Genomic DNA, 27,708 nt, shown 5'->3' with positions numbered 1-27,708 from the left:
GCATTATGTGTTTTAATAAATTGTTTGATTTTAATTTGAGACCTTATTATTAGAATCTATCAAGTTTATCTAAGTTTCTAACTTCATTTTATATGTTTCAATTTGATTTTAAATTTAGGTTCATGAATGATGTCTAAATTAAAAACTATCGACTCGTTCTTCAAAAGAAAAGAAGTTGATCTTTCAGAAAATTCTTCTAAAATTCCAAGGATTGAACCTAAGAAAAATATGATCTTAACTCTCCAATTTTGAAATCTGAATGAATTCATTTTACATCGTCAACACTTAAATCTAAAGAGATTGATATATCTTCTCTATAATGAAATCCGGGATTATGCCCTCCTATATGGAATTATCCAGTCAATCAATGTGATGAAATAAGAAGAACTTATTTAAAAATGAGTCCATATCAAATACATCTCTCAAAATATCCATTTTCTAGTTCTGTAAAGCATCCTTGTCATTTTCAAGCTTTATGGTTCGTACAATTTGGATCTTGGTTAGAGTATTCTTCATCAAAAGATGTTACATATTGTTTACCTTGTTATCTTTTTACAATGAAAACATCTCAACATTATGGATGAGATGTATTTACTGTCATGTGATTTAGAAATTGGAAGAAGATTAATGATGAAAAACATTGTGTCGTTTTGAATCATATTGGGGAGGATCCTTGTTCTTCTCATAATAATGCTGTGAAATCTTGTGAGGATTTATTGAAACAATCACAACATATTGATAAAGTAATGAATGTACAAAACTCTAAACAAATTCTCAATAATCGACTCCGAGTAAAAACATCTATTGATGTTGTTCGATGGCTTGCATTTCAAGGATTGCATTTAGAGGTCATGATGAGACCCTTGATTCAAAAAATCGAGGTAATTTTCTAGAGATGCTTAAACTCTTGGCTTCATATAATGACAAAGTTGGAAAACTTGTTTTGGAAAATGCTCCTAAATCCTCAAAGTATACTTCACCCCAAATTCAAAAAAAGATTTTAGAAGTTCTTGCAAAGAAAGTAAGAAATAAAATTCGTGAATATGTTGGGGATTCTCGATTTTGCATTATTGTTGATGAGGCACAAGATGAGTCTAAAATGGAGCAAATGGCTATAATCTTGAGATTTGTTGATGTTGATGGTTTTATACAAGAATGATTTTTTGATCTTGTACATGTTAAAGATACATCGGTATTGACTCTAAAGAATGAAATATCTGCAGTTCTTTCTTGTCATTGTCTTGATATTCAAAATATTCGTGGACAGGGATATGATAGTGCTAGTAATATGCGTGGTGAATGGAACGGATAGCAAGCATTATTTCTTAAAGATTGCCCATATGCATACTATGTTCATTGTTTACTCATCGATTACAATTAGCATTAATTGTTGCATCTAGAGAGGTGATTTCTCTTCATGAGTTTTTATCAAATTTAAACTTTATTATAAATATGGTGGGCGCTTCATGTAAACGTCATGATGAATTGCAAGCTGCTCAGGCAACACATATTGCACATATGATAGCCATTGATGAACTTGAAAGTAGAAAAGGAGCTAACCAAATTGGCACTATCAAACGAGCTGGTGATTCTCGTTGGGGTTCTCATTTTTATTCTATTTGCAGTCTACTATGAATGTTTGAAGCCACTTGCTCGGCGCTTGAAACCATAATAAAAGAAGGATCCACTTACTCTCAACGCGAGAATGTGAATGCTGTTTATAAAATGATTACCTCATTCGAATTCATATTTACTTTATATTTAATGAAGGAAATCATGGGTATTACTAATGTTCTTTGTCAAGTTTTGCAGCAAAAATCTCAAGATATTTTAAATACCATGAATATGGTTTCTACTACAAAAGGATTTGTTCAAAAGTTGAGAAATGAAGGTTGGGAAAATCTACTTGAGAATGTTGTCTCTTTTTTTAAGAAATTTGATATTGACATTCCAGAATTGAGCTCTCGTTATGTACAAGGTCGTGGTCGTTATCAACGAGATCACATTACGATAGAGCATCATTATCATTTTGAAATATTTAATGCTACTATAAATTTTCAAATACAAGAGCTTGATAATAGATTTGGTGAAGTAACGACAAAGTTTTTAACCCTTAACTCAGCTTTGGATTCAAAGGATGGATATAAATCCTTTAATATTGATGATATATGTTGTCTTGTAGAAGATTATTATCCTCTTGATTTTTCTGAGAATGAGAAAATCAATTTAAGGTTTCAATTGAAGCATTTTGAAGTTAATGTGTTTAGCAATCCAATGTTTCAAGATTTGAGATCCATTGCAGATTTATGTCAAAGATTGGTAGAGACAGAGAAATCAAAGACATACTATCTTATTGATAGATTGGTTCGTCTAATTTTGACTCTTCTAATGTCTACAGCAACCAGTGAATGAGCATTTTCAGCTATGAAGATTGTTAGGTTTCGCAACAAGATTGAAGATGAATTCTTAGCAAATAATTTAGTTGTCTATATTGAAAGAGAAATAACTGAGAATTTTGATTTAGATTCAATACTTGATGATTTTTTTTGTTTAAAAGAACACAAGTTACAATTTTAGACATTCTGTATTTCTTTTGTTTAATATATTGGTATGGATGTCTTTATATTATTTTAATGATATATTGTTATTGACATATCAAATATTTTTTAATACATAAGTTGTATTAAACGTATTTTATTTTTATTGTAAATCTTCCTATCAGATTATTATATATCGTAAAAAAAATTATATAAAAGTAGAACAAAAAAAAATATTTTATATATATTGTTCTAGCTTTGTTTGGCCCCCTAGAATAAATTCCTAGCTCAGCCACTGGGCCCACTACTTTAGATTATGATACCAAGTTCATGAGCAATTTATAAAAGAGTTTATGGGAGAAACTAGGGATGAAGTTGAATTTCATCAACGCCTACGACTCCCAGACAGATGGTCAGACCAAGGTAGTAAATTGGAGTTTGGGTAATGTTTTGAGGAGTTTGGCAAGGAATAAACAAAAGCAATGGGATTTGGCTTTATCACAATTAGAATTCGCCCACCACAAGTTGATGGAAGCCTCACTCGCTCTTAGGTATTTACGGTCGTGTTGGATGGATGAATCAAGGGCTACCTTGAGGCAACACCAAGATCCGAATAGTTTAGAGTATGAAAATCAAGACTAACTCGAACTAGCACTCAATTCTCGAAATAGGTGATAAACTTTTATTCAAAATAATAGTATAATAATCAAATACAAAGCTGCAAAATATTTAAATACCCTAGGGTTCGGTTAGTCATCCCTCAATTATTCCTTCTAACAACCTTTTTCAAGATAACATTTCAAAACAAACCCAACAACTCCTAAAATTAAGAGGAAAAATCCAACAAATGAACAAATCGATATTCAAACTTCCCAATTTAAAGAGCATTCAAATGTCCAACTTCCTCTAAATTGCATCAGCCCCTAAAATCAAGGGAATTGTCAAGAAACTCGGTCAACATCTAGGTGGCAAGTGGTTGGTCTTTCGAGGTCATGTCTTGCGCGCCCAAAGCTTCCCCATTTGAACCATGCAAGCAACCTAAAGCCAATCTCCTAGCCTCGGCACGCCTAGCCCTTCTAGTGACATTGCAAAAGGCCCTTCTTGCATCTCCATCATAGGTCCAAGAACAGAACTATGTGGCTAAGCCCATTTGAGACTGTCTACGGCTAGAACCCGTCAATTGTGCTTGACTTAGCTCCTATTCCACATATTGGTCGTTTAACTCACAAGGCAGATGAATTAGCAAAACATCTTTAGGACTTCCATGAGCAAGTGAAGTTGGCCATCTATAAGAGTAATGCCAAGTACAAGGTTCATAAGAGTAATGCCAAGTACAAGGTTCAGGCTAACAAAGTACAAGGTTCAGGCTAACAGTCATCGTCGTCAGGTACTATTTGATGTTGGTGATTTTTTTTGGATGGTATTAACTCATGATCGTTTTCCTATTTGGAGAATATAATAAGCTTAAGGAGAGGAAGATTGGACCCTGTGAGGTTCTTCAGAAGATCAATGACAACGCATACAGGGTGTGCCTCTCAAGCCATTTGAAGACCTCTGATGTATTCAATATGAAACATTTGAGTCCTTATTTTGTGGATCCCGATAAAGCTACTGAGGACTAGAGGGCGAGTTCTTTCCAACCCAGGGCAACTGATTGAGGAGAATCCAGGTCATATGATACTGATCTATCAGATTGCACATTGATGGTGCTGAACTACCTCAAGACGGTAGCTGAGAGCAAGCATGGCAGGAAACAATGATCTTTCCGCGATATGGGACAGTTTTGGGCCCTTTTTGGTATTTTGACCATAACTTTGGCTACGGGTATGGGAATTGCACATATGACCCCAATTCAGAAAGCCATTTTTAGCGTGCACGTCATGATCATTTAACTATGTTGGTGTGCATCATTTTTAAGGCCAAAATCTACTTTTTTTCCCCTTCAAATTTCCATTTTTAGATTTTTTTTTTACCTTTTATGATAATATTTCAATTCTCGTTTAGGAAGTGATTTTAAATTCAATTTGGGCTAAATTTCTTTCAGATTACTTCTTTAATTACTTAGTCATTTTTGGTGTGATTATTGGGATTTTGTTATTTTTGTTAAAATTATGATATTTTCAATTTATAGCTATTACAACCTGGCTTGTGGGTTGATTTCAACATTCTTGAATTTTAAACATTTGAATTAACATCAAAATCATTTTATCTATATTTTTTGGGTGAATCTGTTGTCTTTTATGTGTTGATCATCTGTTGGAACTAGCCATCAAAATTATCTCAATTCTATTCGTCATCAGAGTCCCTCTTTCCCCCTCCATCTTCTTTCTCTAATGGTTTTCTTCTTCTTTCTTCCATCTTCAGCTTCCTCTCTTACCACCCACCCTGCATGACCTTCACTATTTTCGATTAAGTTTGTCTAGATCTATCAATCGTCTTCCACACCTTAAAACCATTCACACAAGCACCAGCACCACTAGAATTATCGCTCTCCAATCTATCCAAATTTATCAAAAAGAATGAATTGCTGCCACATCACACACCACAGTTGGATTGTGCTAAAAATCATTGGGGTGGTAATAAATTCATGGTTTCAAGCCAAAATATATATGACGAACTTGTTAGAGGCATTACTCATTTCATTAGTTTTGATTTTTTTATTAGTATCAACTTTTTTTTTCTAATCAATCATATTTTATAGATAGATGAAAGGATTACAAAAAATTCAATTAGGGTCTTTGCCACTGTCTATATATAAAATACAAGCTGGAATACTAATAAAGGGAGTACAGCCAAATATCAAATTGGTCGCTACCCATGGCGCCATTGAGTGCACATCGATTCTAAGAACGATGGATTTTGTTTACTCTCAAATCTTTGCTCGGTTGAAGGTTTTGATGAATATATTCGATTATTGTTGCCAATCCATATTGTTGGGATTCATTAACGATGGCCTTTATAACCAGCTGCGCATCTTCCTCTAGAGTTGATGGTCATTGTTGCAAACTTTTGCCATTTGAGAAGCTATAAGAGCTACTGATGCCTCTGCTATAACAAGATTTGGTTAGGATTTTTGAGATCCAGATTATCATACAAACACCTTCTGAAAACCAACAAATAGCTGAGGATGTGGAGAATCAGTCTCTAATAACAGCATCAAAGGAGAAACTCCATTGATTTGGGGGTGGAGGTTTCCATGTAATTGATTTCTAGGCTTTAGATTTCGTTTTCCAAGCTAACCTGACTTGATATATTTTTCTCAACTAAGTGATTGCTTCTCTAATCGAAATCACAATGTGGTTATGAACCACCTCATTTCGCTTCCTCCATATAAAGTCAATTACAATTACCACAAACAGCTGAAAAGAGCTTTTTTTCTGATGCATTTAGGCCCAATGATGTCGGATTGATTATAAGCTAAATCCATTATGAAATTCAATTTAATTGCATACGATCTAGATTCAAAGGCCAGCAGCTTTGTTGCCATAGTATTTGCGAAAAGGGGCATTCAATAAAAAGATGAAATTGAGTTTCTTCCTCTTCTTTGCACAGGGGGCACAATTCAAATTGAAGATTTGGGATAACCCTTTGCAGCCGTTTCCGTGTTGGAAAATTCAGCAATGGTGCAATCTCTTGATTTGTTGCCGCTAAATGATAAGTTTTTTTCACTAAAAATTCATCTAAATGATTGGGAGTCTAGATTATTGAATCTTGTCTCTGACTATGGAAGGGGATTGATATTTTTTGAATTTTTGTAATTGTTTATGGCATGAAAATGGTTCTCAACTTCTCCATTTCCCAATGACGATTGGTTTTGTCAATGATATAATAGACTTTCAAGTGAGGATGGACCTCATTCATCGGGTTGCTTGGTTTTGGGTTAAAATTATCCACTGTGGGTATCCGAGGTTCTAACCAAACATTAACTGATAGCCCGTTGAAAATTTGATAGCACCTCCGTTTGGAAATTAAGTCTCTAGTCTTAAGGATGTCCTTCCATATCCATGAGTCCGATATTTTTGCTTTAACATTAAGAAATTCTTTGGATCGGAGATATTTTTTGGAGAGGATCCTGTGCCATAATCCTATGTTTGGTTTACTCATTTCCCATCCAGTTTTTGTTAGTAGTGATAAGTTCATATCCTTCATTAACCTCAATCCTAGGCCTCCCTCATTTTTTGGTTAACAAATGGATTTCCCTGACTTTAGAGTGAGTTTGTGAGACTAATTGATAGAAAAACCCCACCAGAAGTTTTTGAAGCTTTTGTTCAGAAACTTGCAGATTGATATTGGTAGCATGAAAAATTGCATCTGGTATGATGGGATCGTGCTTGCCACTGTTCTGGTTAACATAGTGTTGTTTGCTTGCAAAAGTAACTTTGACTTCCAACCTTCTAATTTGTTTTGGATTTCCTCCTTCAAATCTTTAAAATTTTCTTTCTTGGTTCAGTTGAAGGATGTTAGTAGTCCTAAGTATTTCATTCTAGATGAAGATAATTTGTAGGGTAGAATCTGAATGATTGCTTCTCTGACTAAGGAGTTGGAATTCCTAGTGATGAAGATGGACATTTTGCTGAGATTAATTATTTGCCCCAACCAAGCCCGATATTTTTCCAGATTTTGAGATATTTCTTGATCACTCCTTTTCGTAGCCTTACCAAATATGATTAGATCATCCAAAAATAGTAGATGGGAGATTGAGGGGAAGTCTTTGTTAAGCCAAATACCTTCAAAATTGCCTTGAGTCTCAGATCAAGTTATTAATCATGATAGCACCTCCGTGCTTAATATGAAAAGGAAAGGTGATAAGGGATCACCTTGTCTTAGCCCCCTTTGTTCCTTGAAAAAGCCTCTGGGAGATCCCTTGATAAGAATGGAAAAGGATGTTGTTGTCACGCATTCTTTTATCGAGCTAATCCAATTGTTGTTATAACCCATCACTTTCATTACTGTGAACAGAAAATCTCACTCTATATAGTCGAATGCTTTTTCCATATCGAATTTTATAGCCATTTGTCCTCTTTTTCCTTATTTTTTCTTCAGGTGGTGAAATAGCTCAAGCTATTAGTGTGTTTTCTTTGATATTTCATTTGGTATTGCACTAAGGAAAGCATTCTCCTCATCTGTAATCTGTTTTTCAAAAAGATTCTCAATCTGGCTCGAGACAATTGGATTTGAAGATGCATATATAGATTGAAAATGATTGATGAATGAAAATTCAATAATAGAAGGGTCCATCGACCAATTACCCGGGCCCACTTTAATAGAGTCAATTGCATTGCTACACCTTCAGATAGTTGTTGATAGATTGTGGATAGTCATAGGATGTTTGATTGGGAATTAAATTTGTCTTCAATTGCATGCATTCCTATGAAAGCAAAACCATGTATGTAATGTCTGGGTGATGTTAAAACATGTCTTCATGTACACCTGATAGGTTGTTCTCATATCTATATTATTGAGACCTTGATTTGGATTGTGTGCTACTGTTGCCCACAAACTTTTGTCTTTATGATTCCCATACAAGCTTTTGTCTAGTGTTCTTGTGTTCAACATTTTTTTATATAGAAGAGTAACCATTTATTTATTTATTATCATCTTATTAGTTCATGATCTATTGCAGTTCATGTGATCTAAATGTTTTCATCATACACATTTTCATCTTCTGCTTTAAGTTTTCTTTGCTTAAAAGCTATTTTAGATGTTTTGAATTGTTAAATAAGAGCTTAATTTCAGTAAGGAATCATATGCCCATGAATATTAAAATATTGACTACTCATTTCATCAAACTGCAAATTTTTCTAATGCTATATGATCAAGTTTGATGTTGGGATTTTTTGTTTTTGTCTCATGATAGCAATAGCCAAGGCCACTAACTAGAGATACTTCATAATACATGTTTTCATCTTCTACTTTGAGTTTTATTCACTTGTTCTGATTAGGTAAAAGTTTTTTTAGATGTTTTGAATTGTTAAATTAGAGCTTAATTTCTGGAAGGAATAATGAACCCATGAAGATTAAAATATTGATTCGATTAAGTAGGCGTTGATGGTATTATTGTCTAAAATCATGGAGCTCAGCAGCTAGCTCTTAAACTCATGTAGTCATGTAGTCTTTCATGGTGTCACAAAGTGTTGCTAATACCCATGGGACTTAGGAAGGATTTTTGGTAGCAAGTCATCCTTAACATTACCCTTTCTCATAAATTGATAGCTTTTAAACCATGGATTGTAGGTTGTTCACACTGGAAGAGGAAAAGTTCTTGTTCTCTTTAATGGAGGAGTGCAACAAGGAACAGGTGTCTTCAAGGCATTAGCCCTTAATTGGTGCACAAGTTGTCTTGGTAAGCTCTCCATCCCACACTCTGTTCATCTACAATATTAATCTTTTATTACCGAAAGGATGAGTAACATCTAACCATCATTTGCTCATGCAATCCCTGAGGCCTTGCCATTGCCATTTTATGTTTTTCGAACCAACTTGTGATTGGTAGCAAAGATAGAAATCTATATTATTGGCTACTTGCCCACCATCTTTGCTTTTTAACTCACTACATGAAACCTTTTAGACTTGGAGGCTACTAAATACATTTGAAAGGAGAAAATTAAGAGGGTGGTGACTTCTCTCTCTCTCTCTCTCTCTCTCTCTCTCTCTCTCTCTCTCTCTCTCTCTCTCTCTCTCTCTCTCTCTCTCTCTCTCTCTCTCTCTCTCTCTCTCTCTCATATGTGATAACCCTCTATAAACACAAGGTCCATGATTCGATGTTCTTAACAAATATACGGGACCTTGATCTCTCTCATATGTGATGACCCTCAATAAACACACTGTTTTTTCAATTAAACACTCTATTTTCTCATCAGTTAGACAAGGTCCATGATTCGATGTTCTTAACAAATGCACGGGACCTTGATCGAATGTGAAACTGGACATATTTCTACATATTTAATAATGCTTTTTTTGTACACTCAAATTTACTCAAATTTCTTAATAATAAACAATGAATGAGTTTTATCCCATCCAGCTCTTCTTTCCTTGAGGTTGTGCACTGGCCTCTCAAAATCTGAAATCCTATTTCTAGTGTTGTCTTAGATGTTGTTGAAGTTGTGCATCGAACATTTGCTTAACCTCTTTTATAACTATTGAAAAGCTTTGCTCAACCATACAGCCAGATTTGTTTATCTAAGTTAGATACTCTTATATAGTTGTTTGCCATGCTAGTTTGTATTATATTCTACCCCAACTGGCCATTCATTATAATCATAATACGATGAAGGATGGCTGCACCATTTGATGAGGGTCCTTTTTTCACCACTCTCTTACAAAATAGTGGACAAGGGGAAGGCAGCACCCCATTTCATAGCATAGATGATAATGTTCTGGTCCAAGCTTCATATGTCGATGGTGAAATAATGCCACCCTCTAAAAGATCATTTCAAGGTGTGTCTTTCACCACAGAGGAGGACTGTCTTCTCATTTCAACTTGGCTCAACATTAGCATCGACGCTATAAGTGAGTCTGACCAGAAATCCACTCAAATATAGGAGAGAATAGGTGAATATTACAATGAGTATAAAAAACCAAATAGTCCTAAATGTTATGTAGCATCATTAACTAATCGATGGCAATGTATCAAAAAATGCACAAATAAATTTTGTGTTGCTGTTGCCCAAGTAGAGTCAATACATCCTAGTGGTGCCACTGAGCAGGACAAGGTTATAATTTGGTTTCTCCTTTATGTTTTTTTTATAGCTTAAGCTGATTTTCACCCTAACATTCTCACTTGGCTCATTTAAGCTTAGAAGGCCAAAATATTATATAAAGAGAATGAGAAGGCAAAGTACACGATAGAACATTATTGGTGACTATTAAGACACCAACTGAAATGGTAGCAACATATGTCGATGTTGCAAATGAGGAGGAGACTACCTGGGAAACGTCCAACCATTGCCAACTCAACTCTGCTAGTAAATGACACTCAAGATGACAACGTCGAGATCATTGGTGAGAGACCTCTAGGTAAGAAGAGTGAAAAAGAGAGGGAGACAAAGAGGAAGACTAGAGAATGTGAAGATGTTGAGTTTGGTAAAGCCTTAAGTCGCATGACCAATGATAGAACCATGTGCATGGTGGAGAAGAGAGAAGCGGTCATCAAGGCCGAGAGTGATCGAATGTCATTAATTGCATTTAAGAAAAAGAAGATTGACATAAAAATCATGGAATTAGATATTGCCGGTATGGATGAAATGCAGCAAGACTATTTTTGAACTCTTCAATAGAAAGTTTATGAGGAAATGAAGAATAGATCTACATCCACATCTACATCCCCATCCACACATTTTGGAGGAAAGTAACTCATGTGGTTTCACGTTACTTTTTCTATTTTGTTGTAAATGCACAGTAATGTAGTAGACTCTTTTGTGCTGATTTTGCCTAGTCACATATGCTGGAAATACATGTGAAGCATATGTGACTGGGAAAAATACATGTGACTGGGCAGCTGCTATGTAGTAGACTCTTTTGTGCTGATTTTGTGGATGTGTATGGTGTAAATACAAAATCCTTTAGTGTATTTTGTGGATGTAAGATGTCGATGTATTTTGTGGAAATACAAAGCTATATTTTGTGGATGTTGTTGTGGAAATATATTGTGGATGAAGCTGTCCAATATTATGTCTACTTTAATGTGGATGATTAGTCCATTTCTTTTATCCATTGACCATCTGATTTAAAATGATAAAGCTGTCCATTTCTTTTTCGAAGTCATTTTTATAAGGAGATCATGCTAAGTCCTTTCTATCATGAAAAATTTAGTAGATGTAATTATTAGATAGAATAAAGTTTGGCAAAAATAGATTGTTGGATTGGAAAGCAGAGTACATATCATTGTTTTTGGTACTGTATCGTACCAGCCGTACATATCATTGTATTTGGTACTGTACCGTACCGGCCGGTACGGTCGTTACATTCCATACCAGTCACTAGGCCGGTACAGGTATGGTACCTATTTCGTACCGGCTGAAATACTGGCCTATGTACCGGCCTGTACCGGCTGGTATTTCGGCCTTTATCTTTTCTTTTCTTTTTCTCTCTCTTTTTCAAGCTATAATCTCATTTTTTGACCCACAATTCATACCAGACTATTTATAATTTATATATACATATGTATTCATGTATAATTTATTCATATATAGACTATTATTTTGAAATATAATTTATATATATTTATATATATAATTTATTTATACATCGACTATCCCAAAACGGTACACGAAATGGTACCAGTATCGAAATAATTCGTTCCAGTGTCTTGACCGGTACGACATCCGGTACGGTATTCAAAACATTGGTACATATAGTTCTTAGATAGAATAAAATCTGAAAAAAAAATATATATAGTTGGATGAGAAATATAGAAATTTGATTTGTAATTAAGACATTTATATAGAATTTTAGATGGGTTTAATTAGAAATTTGTGATTATTAACATTAAATGACAATTGAAAAAATATAATTTTTAATCTATAATTTAATTAAAATATGATTACTAATTAATATATAATAGGTAAAATAGTAATATATGATAAAATAAAATAAATTGATAATTAAAAAAATATTTAATTTTTTCAATTAATAATTACTCATTACTATATTATGAATTAATGAATAATTCAATGTAGAGATTTGATGTGAATAGTTAAAATCAAATTAATCTTATATTATTTTATTATTATATAATAAAAAAAATAACTAAAGTAGAAACACTAATGTACTAAATTTATCTTACATGTCCTTTTAACTAGGTTCTGCTTGGTCACTGAGATTTTTTAGATGAGAATTTTGAGTTTTAAGATTAAATATTAAAATATTATATTTTAATATTATTATTGTATTGAAATTTGAAAAAGTTAAAAAAATTGAATTGTTTATTATATTTTTTGTATAAAGATTTGAAAAAATTGTAATAATGATATGAGAATTTTATATTTGAGATGAGAATTTCATGTGGCCAAATAGTACCTTAGGATGATGCTAAAAGTCAACAGAACTTACAGGAGTCGGGACACAACTGAACACACACGCATATACGCTGACATTACAGGAACTTCCAAATGCAGTCTCTTCTTCTTCTTCTTCTACTCCTTGTTCGACATCAAAACGATGCATATCGCATGCCTGAAGCTGTTACTCTCTTTCCTCATGCTCTCCCTCACCGCAAGACCATACATCATCGTTCTCTCTGAAGAGGACCTCAAGGAGTCCACCATCTCTTGCGATGAATCACCAAACTGGGACAAATTCGTCGATTTCGACTCACCCCACAAGTCTGAGGACGAGGTCGACCCGGCTCCTAGCACTTGCTCTTCGATCCGGCTTCCTCTTCTGCCACCAGCTCGTTAGAATCTTATAATGATGGCTATGTTCACTAAAATAGCCATCATTATAAGATTAACAAAACTTCAACAACTTAATTATCAAAAACAATTATCTTAAAAGAACCTAATGAAAAGAAAAGATTTAGTTACGCACCTCAATACAGATTTAGGCCTCGTTTGATTATACAGTTTACATGAGATGAAATAAAATGTTTATTGAAAGTTGAATAAAATATTGTTATAATATAATTTTTTATTATTAGTTTTGTTTTAGAATTTGAAAAAGTTGAATTGTTTATTATATTTTATGTGAAAATTTAAAAAATATATAATGATTATACAAGATGAGATGAGATAAATTAGTTTGTAGCAAAACAACCAACCCTCTAGCAGCTCAAATATAGTATAAATTTACACATGTTATCTTAGTTTCCATTCATATAGCAAGCCTATCCATGGTACATTGCAGGATAGATAACATATATCTATAAAATTAAAATTAAAATTAAAAATAAAAGGACACTATACTTCAGCAATGGAAGGAGAAGTCTCAAAAAATTAATTTGATCATCTTATCTGTCATTTTCTTAGAAACCAAACATAGGGTCGATTCAAACCTGCCAGTTGATGAATTCCATATATAGTGAGAAATCGAAGGAGGAGATTTTACTATGATCTTGCTGATCTTCAGAGGTTCCTGAAATTCCTGTGGTCATCTCTTTATATATAAAGTTAGCATGCGTTACATTGATCTAAACAAAGAGACATTAATTACTTAGGAAAGGGCGATAAATACGAGTTGCTTAGGAAAGTCTGAGCCGTATCGACATTGAAAGAACAATAATTACTTAAGAGAACATAGCTCAATTCAGTCCAACCCCGACTGAAGGTGTGTAAACAAAGCAGGTCAGTCCTTTATTTGCTGACCTAACAAAGCTACATGAGGTATGAACTACTTAAGAAATTCTCAAAGCGGGAAATTAACGGAAAGTTTTTATTCTCATCCAAATGATTGATAACGTGGTATTCTCGTTTCAAAAATTCTATATGCAGTCACTTTTGTGTATTCTTTTAATGTGGTTGATTGCATCATTTTTTTTAATATAAAATTATTTTAACCAATCACATCAGTAGAGTGTTCAAAGAATATACAAAAATAATTGTATATAATAAAACTCTTGTAGTCTTGTTCTTAAAAAAATTTATAAAGTGAGATGACTTTTATATAATATTTAGATTTATCTCATGATCGATATGAAAAAAACATTTGATGTATCATTGTAGGTTTATAAAAATTAATTTATAAACATTTGTAAATTATTTATTAAGAAGAGTGATACTTAAAATTGTACAATATAAATTTATAATTGAATAATGGCACTCATTAATTTTAACAGTTTGAAGTTTTAGGGATAAATCATAAAATTGAATCAAACCTTTTTTTTTTTTTAAATGAGAAAAGATTGCATCTATCCTTTATTTCAAACTGAGGATTGAAAATAATGAATGATGATGTGGCAACATCTTATTGGAAAAGTGATTGGAAATGACGTGGCAACCAACATATATATATAAATATATATATATATATATATATCTCTTTTATATATATATATATATATATAAAGTGGCTATGTAACGAAATTTTATTAGTTTAACGGTTTTTGTTATTTTACCGTTAAAATTAATGTCGTTAGTTGTATGAATAAATTAAAGTGGCTCTCTCTCTATTCTTAAAAGTTCTTATTTTTTTAATCTCTCTCCAATCACTTATGAATAAATTTATAGTTATCAAAATTCATACAACATGTATCAATCCAGGAACCCATGCATTGATGATCATTTATTTAGGAGGCATATTAGAAATATATATATTCTATTATATATATCTATATAAATTATATAAATATATATTCTATATTCTATTATATATATATATATATGATATTTTATATAAATTATAATTTATATATAAATTTATATGTGATTTAAAATTTATATTCATTCCTTATATAAATAAAGTGAAATGTAAAATAATTAAGTTTAAATCTATTTACCAACTTCATTTACGAATACAATTATTCCAATAAAATATTAGTTATTTATCAATTTAAATTTATTATGAAACATTAAAATCAAATAACAATATCTTATAAAAACCTTAGTATTTTATTTCTCTTTAAAAATTATATAACTTTTTTAAAATAATCACTTTATTAAACTAAGAAAACGTGTTTTGTACGTTGCTTTACTGTTAATGGTTTGTCTCCCACGCTGCATAATTTTAGTTCAAGGTTCTTTTTTTTTACATATTTATTGTTTCTAACCATACCCAAAAGTACATGCAATAGTAAATAATAGAAATTTAATTCTAAATTCTTTAAAATTGATTTAAATCTATATTACTATTTGATGTTTGAATTATATTTTTTTTTTAAGTATTACATTATTAATAACAAAAATTCTTAATAAAAATAATATTAATTTTTTAAAAATAATATTTTTATACATGAGCGAACGTAATTTGGACGTTGTCCAACTACTGGTGTATATATTAAAAAGTCCATAACTAAGTCAATAATAGACTTTGACTAGAACTCTAAGACCCAAATCCAAATAAATATGAATATTATCTTAAACCTTAAAAGAAGATCACGTCGATCTCTTGTTCACTTTCTTCTTCTTCTTCTTCTTCTTGTGCTACTGCTCTACTCGTTCAACGTCAAAATGACGCGTTGCGCAATCCTGAAGCTCTTAGTCCCTCTCATCCTTCTCTCTCTCTTTCTTCTCTCTTTCACCGTCCAACCATACACCATCGTTCTCACTGGGAAAGAATTCAAGCAGTCCTCTACCGACGACTTCCCCGGCTGGGACGAGTTCGGCGACTCCGACTCACCCCACAAGTCCGAGGACGACCTTGACCCCGGCTCCTGGCAACCACTCTTTGAGCCGGCCTCCCCCTCTCATGCCTCTGGCTCATCCAATACGAGTACGGCTCTAGAAGCGCTGTACTTCTCCGGTGTCTCCAAGATGGTCTCCGTAGCGAGCTCCGGAGACACTCGGTTAATGGAAGAGGCGGCAGCGGAGATTGAAAACTCGGCGAGTGGGGGCCACGCTCACGCAAGGTCCGTGCTTGGGTTCCTGCACGGGATGGGATTGATGAAGCAGAGGAACAAGGCCAAGTCTGTTATGTACCATCACTTTGCTGCCGAGGGGGGCAATATGCAGTCCCAGATGGCCCTCGCCTATTCCTACGCGCGTCAAGAGGTTTGTTCTACGTTACTTTGTCTAACGCAAATCAGATGCTTGGGTGAGCTTAGTGTTTCTGTATCAAAGATAATAGAAGTATGGTTTTTGAATTTCATTTTGTGTTCTCTTTTTATTTAAATTCTTATGGTAACTAGTAAGACTATTATTGTTTATCTTGATTATTTGCAGATGTATGAGAAAGCAGTTGAACTTTACGCCAAGTTAGCAGACGTAGCTGTAAAAAGTTTCTTGGTTTCAAAATATCCACCTGTGATTGAAGCAGTCAGAATCCACATTGGGGCTGAGGAGAATAAGGAGGTCCTGATGAGGTCCAGAGGAGAGGATGCTGAGGAAGTCCAGATTCTGGAATTTCAGGCACAGAAGGGGAACGCTGAAGCCATGTACGCAATTGGCATGCTTTACTACTTGGGGCTTAGAGGATTGAGGCCTGATCATGCCAAGGCAGTGTCGTGGTTTTTGAAGGCTGTGGAGAAGGGGGAGCCAAGGTCAATGGAAGTTCTTGGAGAGATATATGCTCGGGGAGTTGGGGTTGAGAGGAACTACACGGAAGCGCTTAAATGGCTTACCCATGCTTCCAGACAGCAAATTCATTCGGCTTATAATGGGATAGGGTATTTGTATGTCAAAGGCTATGGTGTTGGCAACAAGAATTATACCAAGGTAAGATTATTTTGGTTTGCTGCATACTTATATGTTGACGCTTTACTTGCTTGGCTACACCATCGATAATGGGCTGACTAGCTTAACCTGTCGTGCTCTACTTTTGTTATGCCTTCCTCTTTGCTGGCCTGCTTCTTTTCAATTTCTCTTTAGTTATTTCTCTCGTTGTTACAATAATTGGATAAATTATTTCACTTGACAATTTGACATCATCACTACCCTTTATTCTTCGCATTTGCGGTAACAAGTTACCACCATTATCATCACCATTATTATCAGTAGTGGTCCTTGAAAGTGGAGCAGAATTGATGAAAAAACATTGGTTTGATTGGTTAATGTGTTTAATGAAAAAACAGGATGTAAAGCAACAAACTAAAAAGAAGGAAGAAACTGGAAGACATAATCTAAATATTGGATATGCCAATAGTATTCTTGGCTGACATCCAAACATAAAACATCAATTTTAGTATTATGGTTCTTAGCTCAACCACAATCACCTCGCAATAGCAAGTTCCTAGCATTGCCTTTCCTCTTTATACACAACAGCAAATGTAAAAGAATCATCTATCAGACTTCCACACCATATTGACCTGCACTTGGCTTTCTAGTATATTACTTCTACTTTAATAAAATATTCTTGGGTTTCCTCCCATCACGAATGTTTCGTTTGTTTGTCCTCAGTTTTGTATACTCAAGTTGTTTTAGATCTGGTTGTAGTCTAATTTCAGAGCATGTACCACATGAAACTGTTCGTTTCCATTGCAGGCAAGAGAGTGCTTTAAGAAGGCTGCTAGTAAGAATGATTCCAGCGCCCACTATAACCTAGGAGTAATGTATCTAAAAGGGATTGGGGTAAAGAAGAATTTTTCGACTGCATTTAAGTATTTTATGCAGGCTGCTGATGCAGATCAACCGAAGGCATTCTACCTGCTGGCAAAGATGTTACATGCTGGTGTGGGGCTAAAGAAGAACCTTCAAGAGGTAAATTCGGTTTTTTTAGGTTATTAATAGAAATAGGATAGTAAAGCACAAAGATTTTTTTTTTTTTTTTTTTTTTTTTTTTTAATCTCAAAAGCTTTAGAGTCTTTTGGAACTTAGAGACAGAGTTATAAAGTTAATTTTTGAGTTCAATGGGTGATCTAGAAATTCATAGTGAGAGGGACTGAAGAGGTATAACAATAGTTCATATTTTTTTAATATTTTTTCATAATGCATATTTTGCTATATACATGATATATGTCAATATACAATTAATTATCAATATATTTATCAATTTAGGGATATATATAGCACGTTTATGGTAATAAAAGAAAAGTGTTTTTCCTCTTTAGTAAAAAAATTTAATATGTTCAGTCTTCAATGTAAATTCCTAATGGCTATTATGAAAGTCTAACATCATTGATTCATTCTTATATAATATAAAAACCAAAAAACAAATAATCCAAACATGAACCACAAAATAATCAATCTTACTTATTCATGGATTTCAGGCAACTAGATTATACAAAGTAGTTGCTGAACTTGGACCATGGACTTCCTTGTCTAGATGGGCACTCGAGTCGTACTTAAAAGGTGATGTGGGTAAGGCATTCCTCTTGTATGCAAGGATGGCTGAGCTGGGGTATGAGGTGGCACAAAGTAATGCTGCATGGATACTTGAAAAATATGGGAAACGTAGCATGTGCATGGGAGAGTCTAAGTTCTGCACAGATGCAGAAAGGCATCGACTTGCAAATTATTTGTGGTGGCAAGCTTTCGAGCAGGGTAATGAACATGCTGCGATGTCGATTGGGGATGCATATTATTATGGTCAGGTACGTATGTATCTCGGATGAAATAGGCATCTTGTTCGGTTCAAGGTTCGGGATTATGATTTAGGTCATGCTCTTGGATCTCCTACTCCATGATTTTGCTTAACCTTTCATCTTTTCCCTCTTCTTTTCTTAGGGTATTGAGGGAGATTATCATCGTGCAGCAACAGCTTACATGCTTGCCAAAGAAAAATCTAATGCACAAGCCATGTTCAACCTTGGGTATATGTATGAGCGTGGCCAAGGACTTCCAATTGATCTCCATCTTGCCAAGCGTTACTATGATCAAGCACTACAGACTGATCCCAACGCAAAGTTGCCCGTAACAATTGCCCTTGCAAGCTTGTGGATTCGAATGAACTATGCAAATAGTTTCTTGGTGAGTCTCCTGTCTGTTTACCAGCTCATGTTCTTGAGCTGTAATCGCAGAAGCAAATTTCGATTTCATAAACTATTATGTCAGTGCAGCAAAATGCCAATCATGCCCAAATGCTGGACTTTGCTTTTCTATCCAATACCTACAAATCTATTAAATTATTGGGAGGAGCAGCTTGACAGAAATTGACATGTATGATAACCCTGACATGCTCAGTCAAGGTTGTGACAAATGGCTCATGGAGCAGCGACATCTTCCTTTGAATGGTGACAAAAATATGTTAAGCCCTGGCTCTCAGTGCGTGATATTTTGACTTTTTTTCTTTCTGGGCCACAGGAGTTCGGGTTAGGGTACTAATTTGACACTATAACATAGAATTAGTCCCGATATCGAGAGTCATGGAGAAAATTTTCAGCATTTTCTGATGCAGAGAGTTATGTTTTTGTGGGATTTTAAAATCCTATAAGTTAACATCTTTTTTATAGGCATTAGGGCCTCTCTGAATAAGAGGAAGGGATTAGGGCCACTCTAAGGATCATAGTAAATAGACATAATTTTTGGGTGGAGGGATTAGGGCCTCTTGAATAAAAGAGGAAGGGAAAAATGGCTGTAAGCCACTAATTTAAGCAAGTGCCGAGGTTCAGAAGTTTGGCCCTTGTTGCTTGCTTCATGTACATTTTTTATGAGTCAAAGGAGTGTTGGACTCCATAGGCACCAAATTGGGTTAGATCCCCTGATAGGGGTGAGCACCAAAAGGAGGTCAGTGGCAGAGACAAAGGGAATAGAAGACTCGGGGGGGGGGGGGGGGGGGGGGGGTCGTGTTCTTGGGCCTGCTGAAATAGCCAACAGGCTGGAACGCCAAAAATTTCCAGAAAAAAAAAAATAAAGGACTGTCCTTTCCCACAAAACAAAGCAAAATGCAGACATGAATACATTATTAGCTTTCCATCTAGCTTAGTATCATCTCATCACGTTCTTTTACTCAACAACACAACATTTTTATTGCTTTATTAGCCATGCATTAGATTTTAGCTATCCCACACTAAAGGAATCATTGGCCCCCAAATCCAAAAGCTCAGTAACAAGAAGTTGATTATTACTCCTTTATTTTCATACTGTGATACTGAGCTTTTGGATTTGCTCATAACAATACAACTGTTATGGTCTTGTTTCAATTAGATTGTATATTGTCCACAATCATGCACATGGCAATTGGGCCTTTTATCTTTTTGTTTGGTGTATTCTTGTCTTATATTTTTTAAAACCAAAGACGAAAAGTAGACACTTGCACCCTCTATGAACAAAGTTTTATAAGAAAATTACATAAACAGAGGCAGTCATCACTATTCATCATACAAACAAAACATTTAGAACTAGGAGAATTACATGAAGAAACTATAACGGGTTGGGTTTGGGTGTTGAGATGTATTGTGAATAGTAGTGAAAAAGTAGATAAAAAGTAATGATAAAATATTGAATAGTAATAAAAAGTAATGATTAGTAGTAAAAAGTAATAATAAAGTAATGAATAGTAATAAAGAGTGTTGAGAAGTGTTGAGTATGTCTCAACACCCAACCCGGCGGGGCCCCAGAGAAATAATATGGGTAGGGGAAGAGAATAATATCAGGCTGTGACAAGGGAGGGGGGAAAACATTGGAAATTTGTGTTTTCGTATGTTTGCCCGATCTTAAGCGGTTTCTAATGTTTAAACTCTCTGTTCCATTAATTTTTGGTTGTTTTCTTCTTTCTGCTTGATCTTGAGGATTACAAAAATGAAACTTTTAAGAATAAGTTCTGCCATTAAATTTTTGCTAAGCTAATTATGGGTTCTGTTTTGATCAAATCTAGGTCCATTTGATTGATTCGTTGCCTGGAGTCTATCCTAAAATAAAAGCATGGGTGGAGAATGTGCTCTTGGAGAAAGAAAATGCGACCATTCTGACTCTCTTTGCTTGTTTACTTGCTGTCCTTTATCTTCGTGAGAGGAATCGTCGGCATGCTGTTGCTGCCACTGCTCAGTTGGCTGTGCGACAATCCGAATGATCATATCATGGTGCACCTATACCCATTGAATTCATTTCAGTGGTCTTAAAAAAACCTTGCAAGGTCTTTTGCTCTCTAGTAAACGTTTTTATTCTTTTGGCAATATGATGTACTGATATATGATCACATCATGGCAATGTTGGAAGATTCAAGCATATAACTTGATCCTCCATTGAGTGTGATGGATTTTTCTATGTAATTTGTGCTCTCCTGATGAGAACTTGCATGTGAGCACTAGGTGTAGAAGCCTTTTTTTCTGGCAGTTGGGCTTTTTTATTGCTGTCGTTTAGGTGCCAAACGGCCCAAACCTAAGCCTGTCAGAAAAGTGTGGCTTATAACACTGGACAAAATACTATTCCCACATAAAATTTATCTCGAAAATTTATACTGAATTGTGTTTTTATTTTATTTTTATTTTTTAAAATTGTCTAATTGAAAATGACAAGATTTATAATAAAATAGCACGTCAGGTTGTAGTAACATGATATTTCACTGTAGTTATTACTTTTTCTACTTTATCTCCTAATTTTATTTTCATTTTTAGTGGACATAGCAGATTTTGTTTCTTTAACTCTTTTTTCATAAATATATCTTGATATTGAACAAACTCATTGCATAAAACCAGTGAAATTTGTATACACCTGTATAAAATGGGCCCAAAACTGCCATCACATATTAACCAGTGTACTTAATTTATGCATTCCTCCTTTCTAGAAAGTATTCCTTTTTTGTTAACACCTCTACAGGCACATTTCCATCCAGTCAATCATGCTTCTTTATCAACTCAGATGTTTCATTAAGATTGGCCGGCCATGTTTAGCAGAGCAGAAAACCTTGAAAAGAATATTGTAGCCACGGAATTGAAACAGTGATGAATGAACTATAGATTCCGTGCTCAATTCTACAATTGCAAACTGTAGATTCCTCTTTCTATCATTGATTTTGTAAAAATCCTGGGGAGAATCAAAATTGAACAAAATAGAGGGCAATATCAGGTTGCAGTGAGAGCAGAGAGAAACATTGGAATGAACTTGATGTTGCTCTCTTTTTGAACGCCAACCTGAGATTACATACATCAAGCATATCATTATCGATGAGTTGGGTAAGTACAATGAAGCCGCTTCTGATACTACTACTAATAAGGCCGCCTCCATAACTGCTCTTCATACTCAGAAGTTGCTTGTTCTCTGGGGCGTTCGCAGTTACACTTCAGGCATACTGTGTTCCTTCTATAATTCAAAAAGTCACATCTACAGAACGCAACCATGTGTCAATAAGGTCTTCAGTTATTTTAAAGATCAACATCACCCACAAGAGAGAGAGAGAGAGAGAGAGAGAGAGAGAGAGAGAGAGACTCACGAGGGGCATTCCCATTCTCCAGGATTTAGCTGTCTTTTAGGCCGTGGCTCTCGGCAGCGCAAACACTTCCTATTACTAGCAAAGTTCATGAACTCACACCTGCAGAAAGAGGCTAATTCATGAGGACCCAAGCGTTCATAGGGAATGAAGTGCATATGAGTTTATATGAACAGCAGTTAAAAATTTATTTTGATTAGCAAGACGTGAATAGGAAACATACAGCGGGCAGTTCCAATCTCCTTTTTTCATTTCCACCTCCCCTGCACTAACCCTCTTTGGCCCCTCTGCTTTGCACTTCAGGCAACGTATATTTCTAGAAAAATTCATGAAATTGCATCTGTAACAAAAACGAAGTGCACCAGTCAAGATCATTGAACATATGCAACGCATGGAACACAAGCATTTCATGACAGCAAAGTTGAAAAGAAAAACAAGAGAGGTGCAGGACTCTTCCATTGTCTACCACTGGCAGTAGCATATCAAATATGGATAATAACGTTACATGAATTATAAAACCATGTTAGATAAACAAAAGGGAAATGAAATGAAATAAAACCACCACACTAAGCCCTAAATCCAACATGTATCACGCTCTCAATATATTCCACAATATATATATATATATATATATTGCAGGGATTTATTATTATCATACAAAACTAATATCACAAAATCAAACTTACTCAGGACAAGTCCAGTCCCCCTTTTTCATTTCAACATCACCTGCAGCAACTCCTCTAGGGCCATCTTCCTGGCATTTTAGGCATCGGATATTTCTAGAGAAGTTCATAAAATTGCATCTGCAACAACATAGCAAGCATAAGTTCATGACAGATATGGAGAAGATGCCCCCCTATCCCTTCAATTCCATCAAATGGAAGTATTCGATATATGAGGCAGTTCTACTTCACTCCCACACACAACTAAGAAGCTTTGAAGTTTGAAGGAAACTCACTTAGGACACATCCAATCCCCTTTCATCATCTCAACATCTTGAGACAGTTTATCATCCATGAACTTTACACTCTCTTCCTTTTGTTTCATCCCCTTGACAGCAGGCCTTGGAAGTACTGGATCAGGGGATGCTTCACTCAGATCAATCAACTCAGAGAACAGTTTCCTTGCAGATGATTCAATTATATCTCTACCAGGCGGTTTCTCTCCTCCTGAAATAACAAGGGGATCTAGTGCATAGAACAACAGTATACGCACTATATCCACAGTACGGGCAGCTGCTTCATCTTCCTTTAAAATCACATAAGCCCTATCACAGGATCCTCGTAGAATGCAAGTACTACATACCTGAAAATAAGTGAACCTGTCAGATGCTTAGGCAAAAAAAAATTGGCTTCCGAAACAAAACAGAAGGAAAAATAAACCTCTGACAAAGTATAGTCATTTCTTTTTCTGAAGAGTGATTTTGAATTTATTAAAATAGAAAACAAGCCAAGAATCGACAAGTTTGATAGATAGATGTCATTAATAAAGAAATAACATACATCGCCTTCATCCAAACGCACAAAGGCTCTCAATCGTTTTGCTGAATTAACAGATTTCCGAAATAGATTAGGGCAACCACCCTCAACAACCATTTGAATATCCTTGGTTGATAATGATCTGCATGAGAGGCAGATAGGAATGTCAAATTAAAGAAATAACGGCATACCTTAATGCTTAAACAACTACTTCATAGAGATTGGAAGAAATGAAAAAACCACTGCCAAACAATGAAAGTTGACATGAGATTGAGAGGACAACCTTTATACCACTGAGACATTAAATGACGGGACCAATATATGGCTAGCGTTGCTAACATTGCTGTGTAATAACCATTAAAAACCATACTCCTACATCTACAATTTATATTCTAACCATCTTTCCATACCTAGCCAGACCATTCACTCACCAAGTCCGTCCAGCAAAGGTTAACTAAAGATTAAGCGTTGATATCTATCCAATGCACTGTGTAGCCTTTGTTTACGTCGTTGAATGAACCCTAGAGCAATCTGCACTATTTACCTAATCTTATCACCAACAGGGATATAACTGTCGAGAATTCAATAAAATAAAATAATAATAAAAAAGAGATTTTTTAATTTCGCTACTCAAATATAAAGGAAAAGAAAACTTTCTAATACTTTGAGAAAAAAAAATTGAAAGAAATATGCATTTTCACTAATCTAAACCAAATATTTCAGCTTGTCCAAGTCCACATCATGAAATTTCTAATCTTAACACTACGAATTTAATTTCTCAATCCAAATTGCCTTAAGATCGAAACAGAGTAATAATGATACGCCCGAAAAATAAGCACAATATATAAGAAAAATGAAAATTTGAGTTTTAAGGTTACTTTTGTCTAGCTAAGATGCCATTCAGAAGATACAAAAACTCAACCAAGATACAGAATTTACAAAAACAGAAATAAAGATTCAAGTTTTCTTAGCAGAACTTTCACAGGAAACAAACAAAGCAATATAAAGAAAGCGAATAAACCTACTTGAAGACATCGTAGCGGTCACGCGCAAAGCTGAGGCAAGCGTCCTTGACGAGATTCATGTCGATGTAAAGGCTCTTCGCATCACCGGGACCAACGTCAGACCCGGCCTCCTGTTTGGCCTCGGGAGGGAGCTCGACAAAGTAACCTTTGGTCTTCAAGCGGTCGACGAAGGTGATCCATTCGGGCCACGGGTGGGGTTGATGGTGAGGGGAAGATGTCGTTACTGTTGTACCGTCAGTAAGAGGGTCGACGGCGGCGGAGGAACTGAAGCGGAGGAAACGTAAGGATTTGGGGAAGAGAAGTCGGGAGGGAGGTGTAGGGGTACGGAGGAAGAGTGAGGTGCCGAAGTGTAAGAATTTGGAGGCTGACATTTTCAGTGCTTTTTGTGTGTAGAGTTCGCGAGAGCAGCGAAAGAGAAATGCATCTGTGTGAAGTATTTGTAATACGTCAATGAAGGCTCTGACGAGGATAGGGTTTTGCGACTGTTCCGGGCCAAAAATCTCAAGAGTTACCTTCCCAACTAATTTTTTTTTTTTTTTTAATACATTTAGGAATGTGTTTTCGAACTCAACTTTTATTTTAGAGATTGAGGTTTTGCCAATCGCCACAAGTTTTTGGATATTTTTTTTCATTTTATATATTACTCTTCCTATTATATTTTATTATTTTCATTATTTCTTTAATGAATATATTTAAACCCTATACTTTAATGATAATATATTTAAAATATTAATATATAAAATTACTTAAATATGTTCCATTCATGAGGTTAATTAAGTTACAAATTTTAAAATAAAAAAGAAAATATTTATAATTCAATTTATATCTAAGACAGTCGTATGTACTCAACAACAAATTTTCTATCTCATTGAGAGATGGGCAATTTTAAAATATCTGTATTGATCAAGCCGTTCAAGTCTCTCCTTAACCAAGTCTTTAGGCTATTACGATTCTATACAGCATAGTTTTTTTTAAACACAAGTTATGTTGTAACATCTATTTTTTCAAATATTTTTCTGTTGTAACTTTCCCTACTTCCTATCTGCATGTGCATGTTGCACTCTATAAGAAACTCACATTAGTTGTAAAGTTATAGTATAAATCAATATGAATGATATACTGTTCGGTATCCAAGCTGAACACTTTCAATCTTTCCTTTTATTATTTTACATGGCATCAAAGCAATGTTTACGCTTCTGCAAATGGCCACAATCAACATAAACTCCTCTACCCTTCACCTTGAAAGCAACAGCACAAATGAATCCTTAAACCCATATTTTTTCTCCCATGTCTCCTTCAAGCTTGAAGGACCCAACTACTTAGGATAGCAATCATTGTTTCTACCATTTCTAAGAAGAAATTCTTTGATGGGTTTCCTGGACAGCTCAGAAACCACACCCAACAAGAATTTGCTTGACAATACACCAAATTCAGCTTATGGTATTTGGTTTAGAAAAGACCAAGTTCTTCTTGGTTGTATTCTTTCCCCTCTCAACGAGACATTGGTCTCTAGTGTGTATGGCTTGGTTAGCTTGTACAAAGTATGAAACGCTTTGTTGGCTTGCTTCTCCAGCCAATCATGGTCAAAGATTGCTCATATCAAGCACCAGCTGCAGACATTTTTACAAGGTAGTCGTACCATTACTGACTATCTTCAATCCACCAAGGCTCTTGCCGATCAATTGGCTGCAGTAGGTAAACCTATAGATGACCAAGATTTAGGTTGGATTTGGATGTTGAGAGATATTGTGAATAGTAGTGAAAAAGTATGTGAAAAGTAATAATAGAATATTGAATAGTAGTAAAAAGTAATGAATAGTAGTAAAAAATATGTGAAAAGTAATAATAAAGTAATAAATAGTAGTGGAGTATGTTGAAAAGTGTTGAGGTATTCTCAACACCCAAACACAGAGTTTAATCTCATTTATTCTTGGTGGTCTGCAACATAAGTTTAATCCCTTTATTACTTCCTATAACCTTGCTTCACGAGACAGAGAGTTAACCATTGAGGACTTTCATGCTGAGCTCTTAAGTTATGAAGCATTGATTGATTCTCAGCGTGCGTATTTGGCCTCCAATACCACACACTTTGCACTTGTTGCCAACAAGCAGAAAACTAACCTTATGCAGAAACTTGTTGCCAATAAGCAGAAAACTAACCTTATGCAGAGAAAGAAGCCTCAAATGTGTGGTATTGGAGGCCAAATACGCACGCTGGGAATCAATCAATGCTTCATAACTCAAGAGCTCAGCATGAAAGTCCTCAATGGTTAACTCTCTGTCTCGTGAAGCAAAGTTATAGGAAGTAATAAAGGAATTGAACTCATGTTGTAGACCTAAGTAAAAAACCAACCTTTTGCAGAAAAAGAAGCCTCCAATGCACACAAATCAACCCACACCAAACACTCGGAATGCAAGTCCCTCTAATATACAAAAGTACACATAAGCGACAAGGCCAAATTAGGGACCCAATGCCTTAGGAAATTGGCCCATATGTCAAATATGTGGAAAAGCAAGTCATACAGCTCTTGACTACTACCACAAATTTGATTTTTCATACCAAGACTGACATCCTCCTGCTGAACTTGCAGCAATGCTAGTTGAATCTAACGTTGTTTATGAATGCCAAGTTTGGTATGCCAACAATAGTGCCAATGCCCATATCACATCAGAAGTAGAGAACCTCACTCATCAGCAGCCCTTCATTGGCCAAGACACTGTGACTGTAGGTAATAGTTCTGATTTGTTAATTAAAAGCACTAGATCAACATCTTTACA

General features: G+C 35.0%; 3 protein-coding genes across 3 annotated transcripts; 2 read left to right on the top strand and 1 right to left on the bottom strand.

The window, feature by feature from the left end:
- The first annotated feature begins 1,452 nt into the window (after nt 1-1,452).
- On the top strand, nt 1,453-4,159 carry LOC122298958. The gene is made up of 4 exons (XM_043108800.1): nt 1,453-1,600; nt 2,183-2,364; nt 3,795-3,897; nt 3,990-4,159. The coding sequence occupies exons 1-4, from the start codon at nt 1,453-1,455 to the stop codon at nt 4,157-4,159; spliced, it is 603 nt and encodes a 200-aa protein (XP_042964734.1).
- An 11,390-nt stretch (nt 4,160-15,549) lies between these two features.
- LOC122298432 (ERAD-associated E3 ubiquitin-protein ligase component HRD3A-like) lies at nt 15,550-21,463 on the top strand. The gene is made up of 6 exons (XM_043108164.1): nt 15,550-16,177; nt 16,349-16,840; nt 17,606-17,821; nt 18,331-18,654; nt 18,788-19,030; nt 20,877-21,463. The coding sequence occupies exons 1-6, from the start codon at nt 15,638-15,640 to the stop codon at nt 21,069-21,071; spliced, it is 2,010 nt and encodes a 669-aa protein (XP_042964098.1). The 5' UTR covers nt 15,550-15,637; the 3' UTR covers nt 21,072-21,463.
- A 468-nt stretch (nt 21,464-21,931) lies between these two features.
- Nucleotides 21,932-25,446, bottom strand: LOC122298387 (zinc finger protein VAR3, chloroplastic). The gene is made up of 7 exons (XM_043108105.1): nt 24,931-25,446; nt 23,930-24,047; nt 23,386-23,732; nt 23,114-23,230; nt 22,651-22,767; nt 22,431-22,529; nt 21,932-22,321 (listed from the first exon to the last, which is right to left on the bottom strand). Exons 1-7 carry the CDS (start codon nt 25,299-25,301, stop codon nt 22,207-22,209), a joined length of 1,284 nt encoding a protein of 427 aa, XP_042964039.1. The 5' UTR covers nt 25,302-25,446; the 3' UTR covers nt 21,932-22,206.
- Between the last annotated feature and the right edge of the window lie 2,262 nt (nt 25,447-27,708).

Source organism: Carya illinoinensis, chromosome 16 (assembly GCF_018687715.1).
Source record: "Carya illinoinensis cultivar Pawnee chromosome 16, C.illinoinensisPawnee_v1, whole genome shotgun sequence".
Classification (NCBI taxonomy): Eukaryota; Viridiplantae; Streptophyta; class Magnoliopsida; order Fagales; family Juglandaceae; genus Carya; species Carya illinoinensis.
Note: the sequence above shows the minus strand (reverse complement) of the source record. Positions and strands in the feature narration are given on the sequence as shown.

Excerpts from the sequence above, each read along its gene's own strand:
- LOC122298958 (XM_043108800.1), top strand. The coding sequence starts at position 1,453 with ATGGTGGGCGCTTCATGTAAACGTCATGATGAATTGCAAGCTGCTCAG. Across the intron at positions 1,601-2,182 it reads AGCTGGTGATTCTCGTTGGG|AAGATTATTATCCTCTTGAT; the intron begins GTTCTCATTTTT and ends GTTGTCTTGTAG. Across the intron at positions 2,365-3,794 it reads ACTATCTTATTGATAGATTG|GACTTCCATGAGCAAGTGAA; the intron begins GTTCGTCTAATT and ends AAACATCTTTAG.
- LOC122298432 (XM_043108164.1), top strand. The coding sequence starts at position 15,638 with ATGACGCGTTGCGCAATCCTGAAGCTCTTAGTCCCTCTCATCCTTCTC. Across the intron at positions 17,822-18,330 it reads TAAAGAAGAACCTTCAAGAG|GCAACTAGATTATACAAAGT; the intron begins GTAAATTCGGTT and ends CATGGATTTCAG. Across the intron at positions 18,655-18,787 it reads ATGCATATTATTATGGTCAG|GGTATTGAGGGAGATTATCA; the intron begins GTACGTATGTAT and ends TTCTTTTCTTAG.
- LOC122298387 (XM_043108105.1), bottom strand. The coding sequence starts at position 25,301 with ATGTCAGCCTCCAAATTCTTACACTTCGGCACCTCACTCTTCCTCCGT. Across the intron at positions 23,733-23,929 it reads TGCGTTTGGATGAAGGCGAT|GTATGTAGTACTTGCATTCT; the intron begins GTATGTTATTTC and ends ACTTATTTTCAG. Across the intron at positions 22,322-22,430 it reads GGAGAATGGGAATGCCCCTC|ATGTGACTTTTTGAATTATA; the intron begins GTGAGTCTCTCT and ends TGCGTTCTGTAG.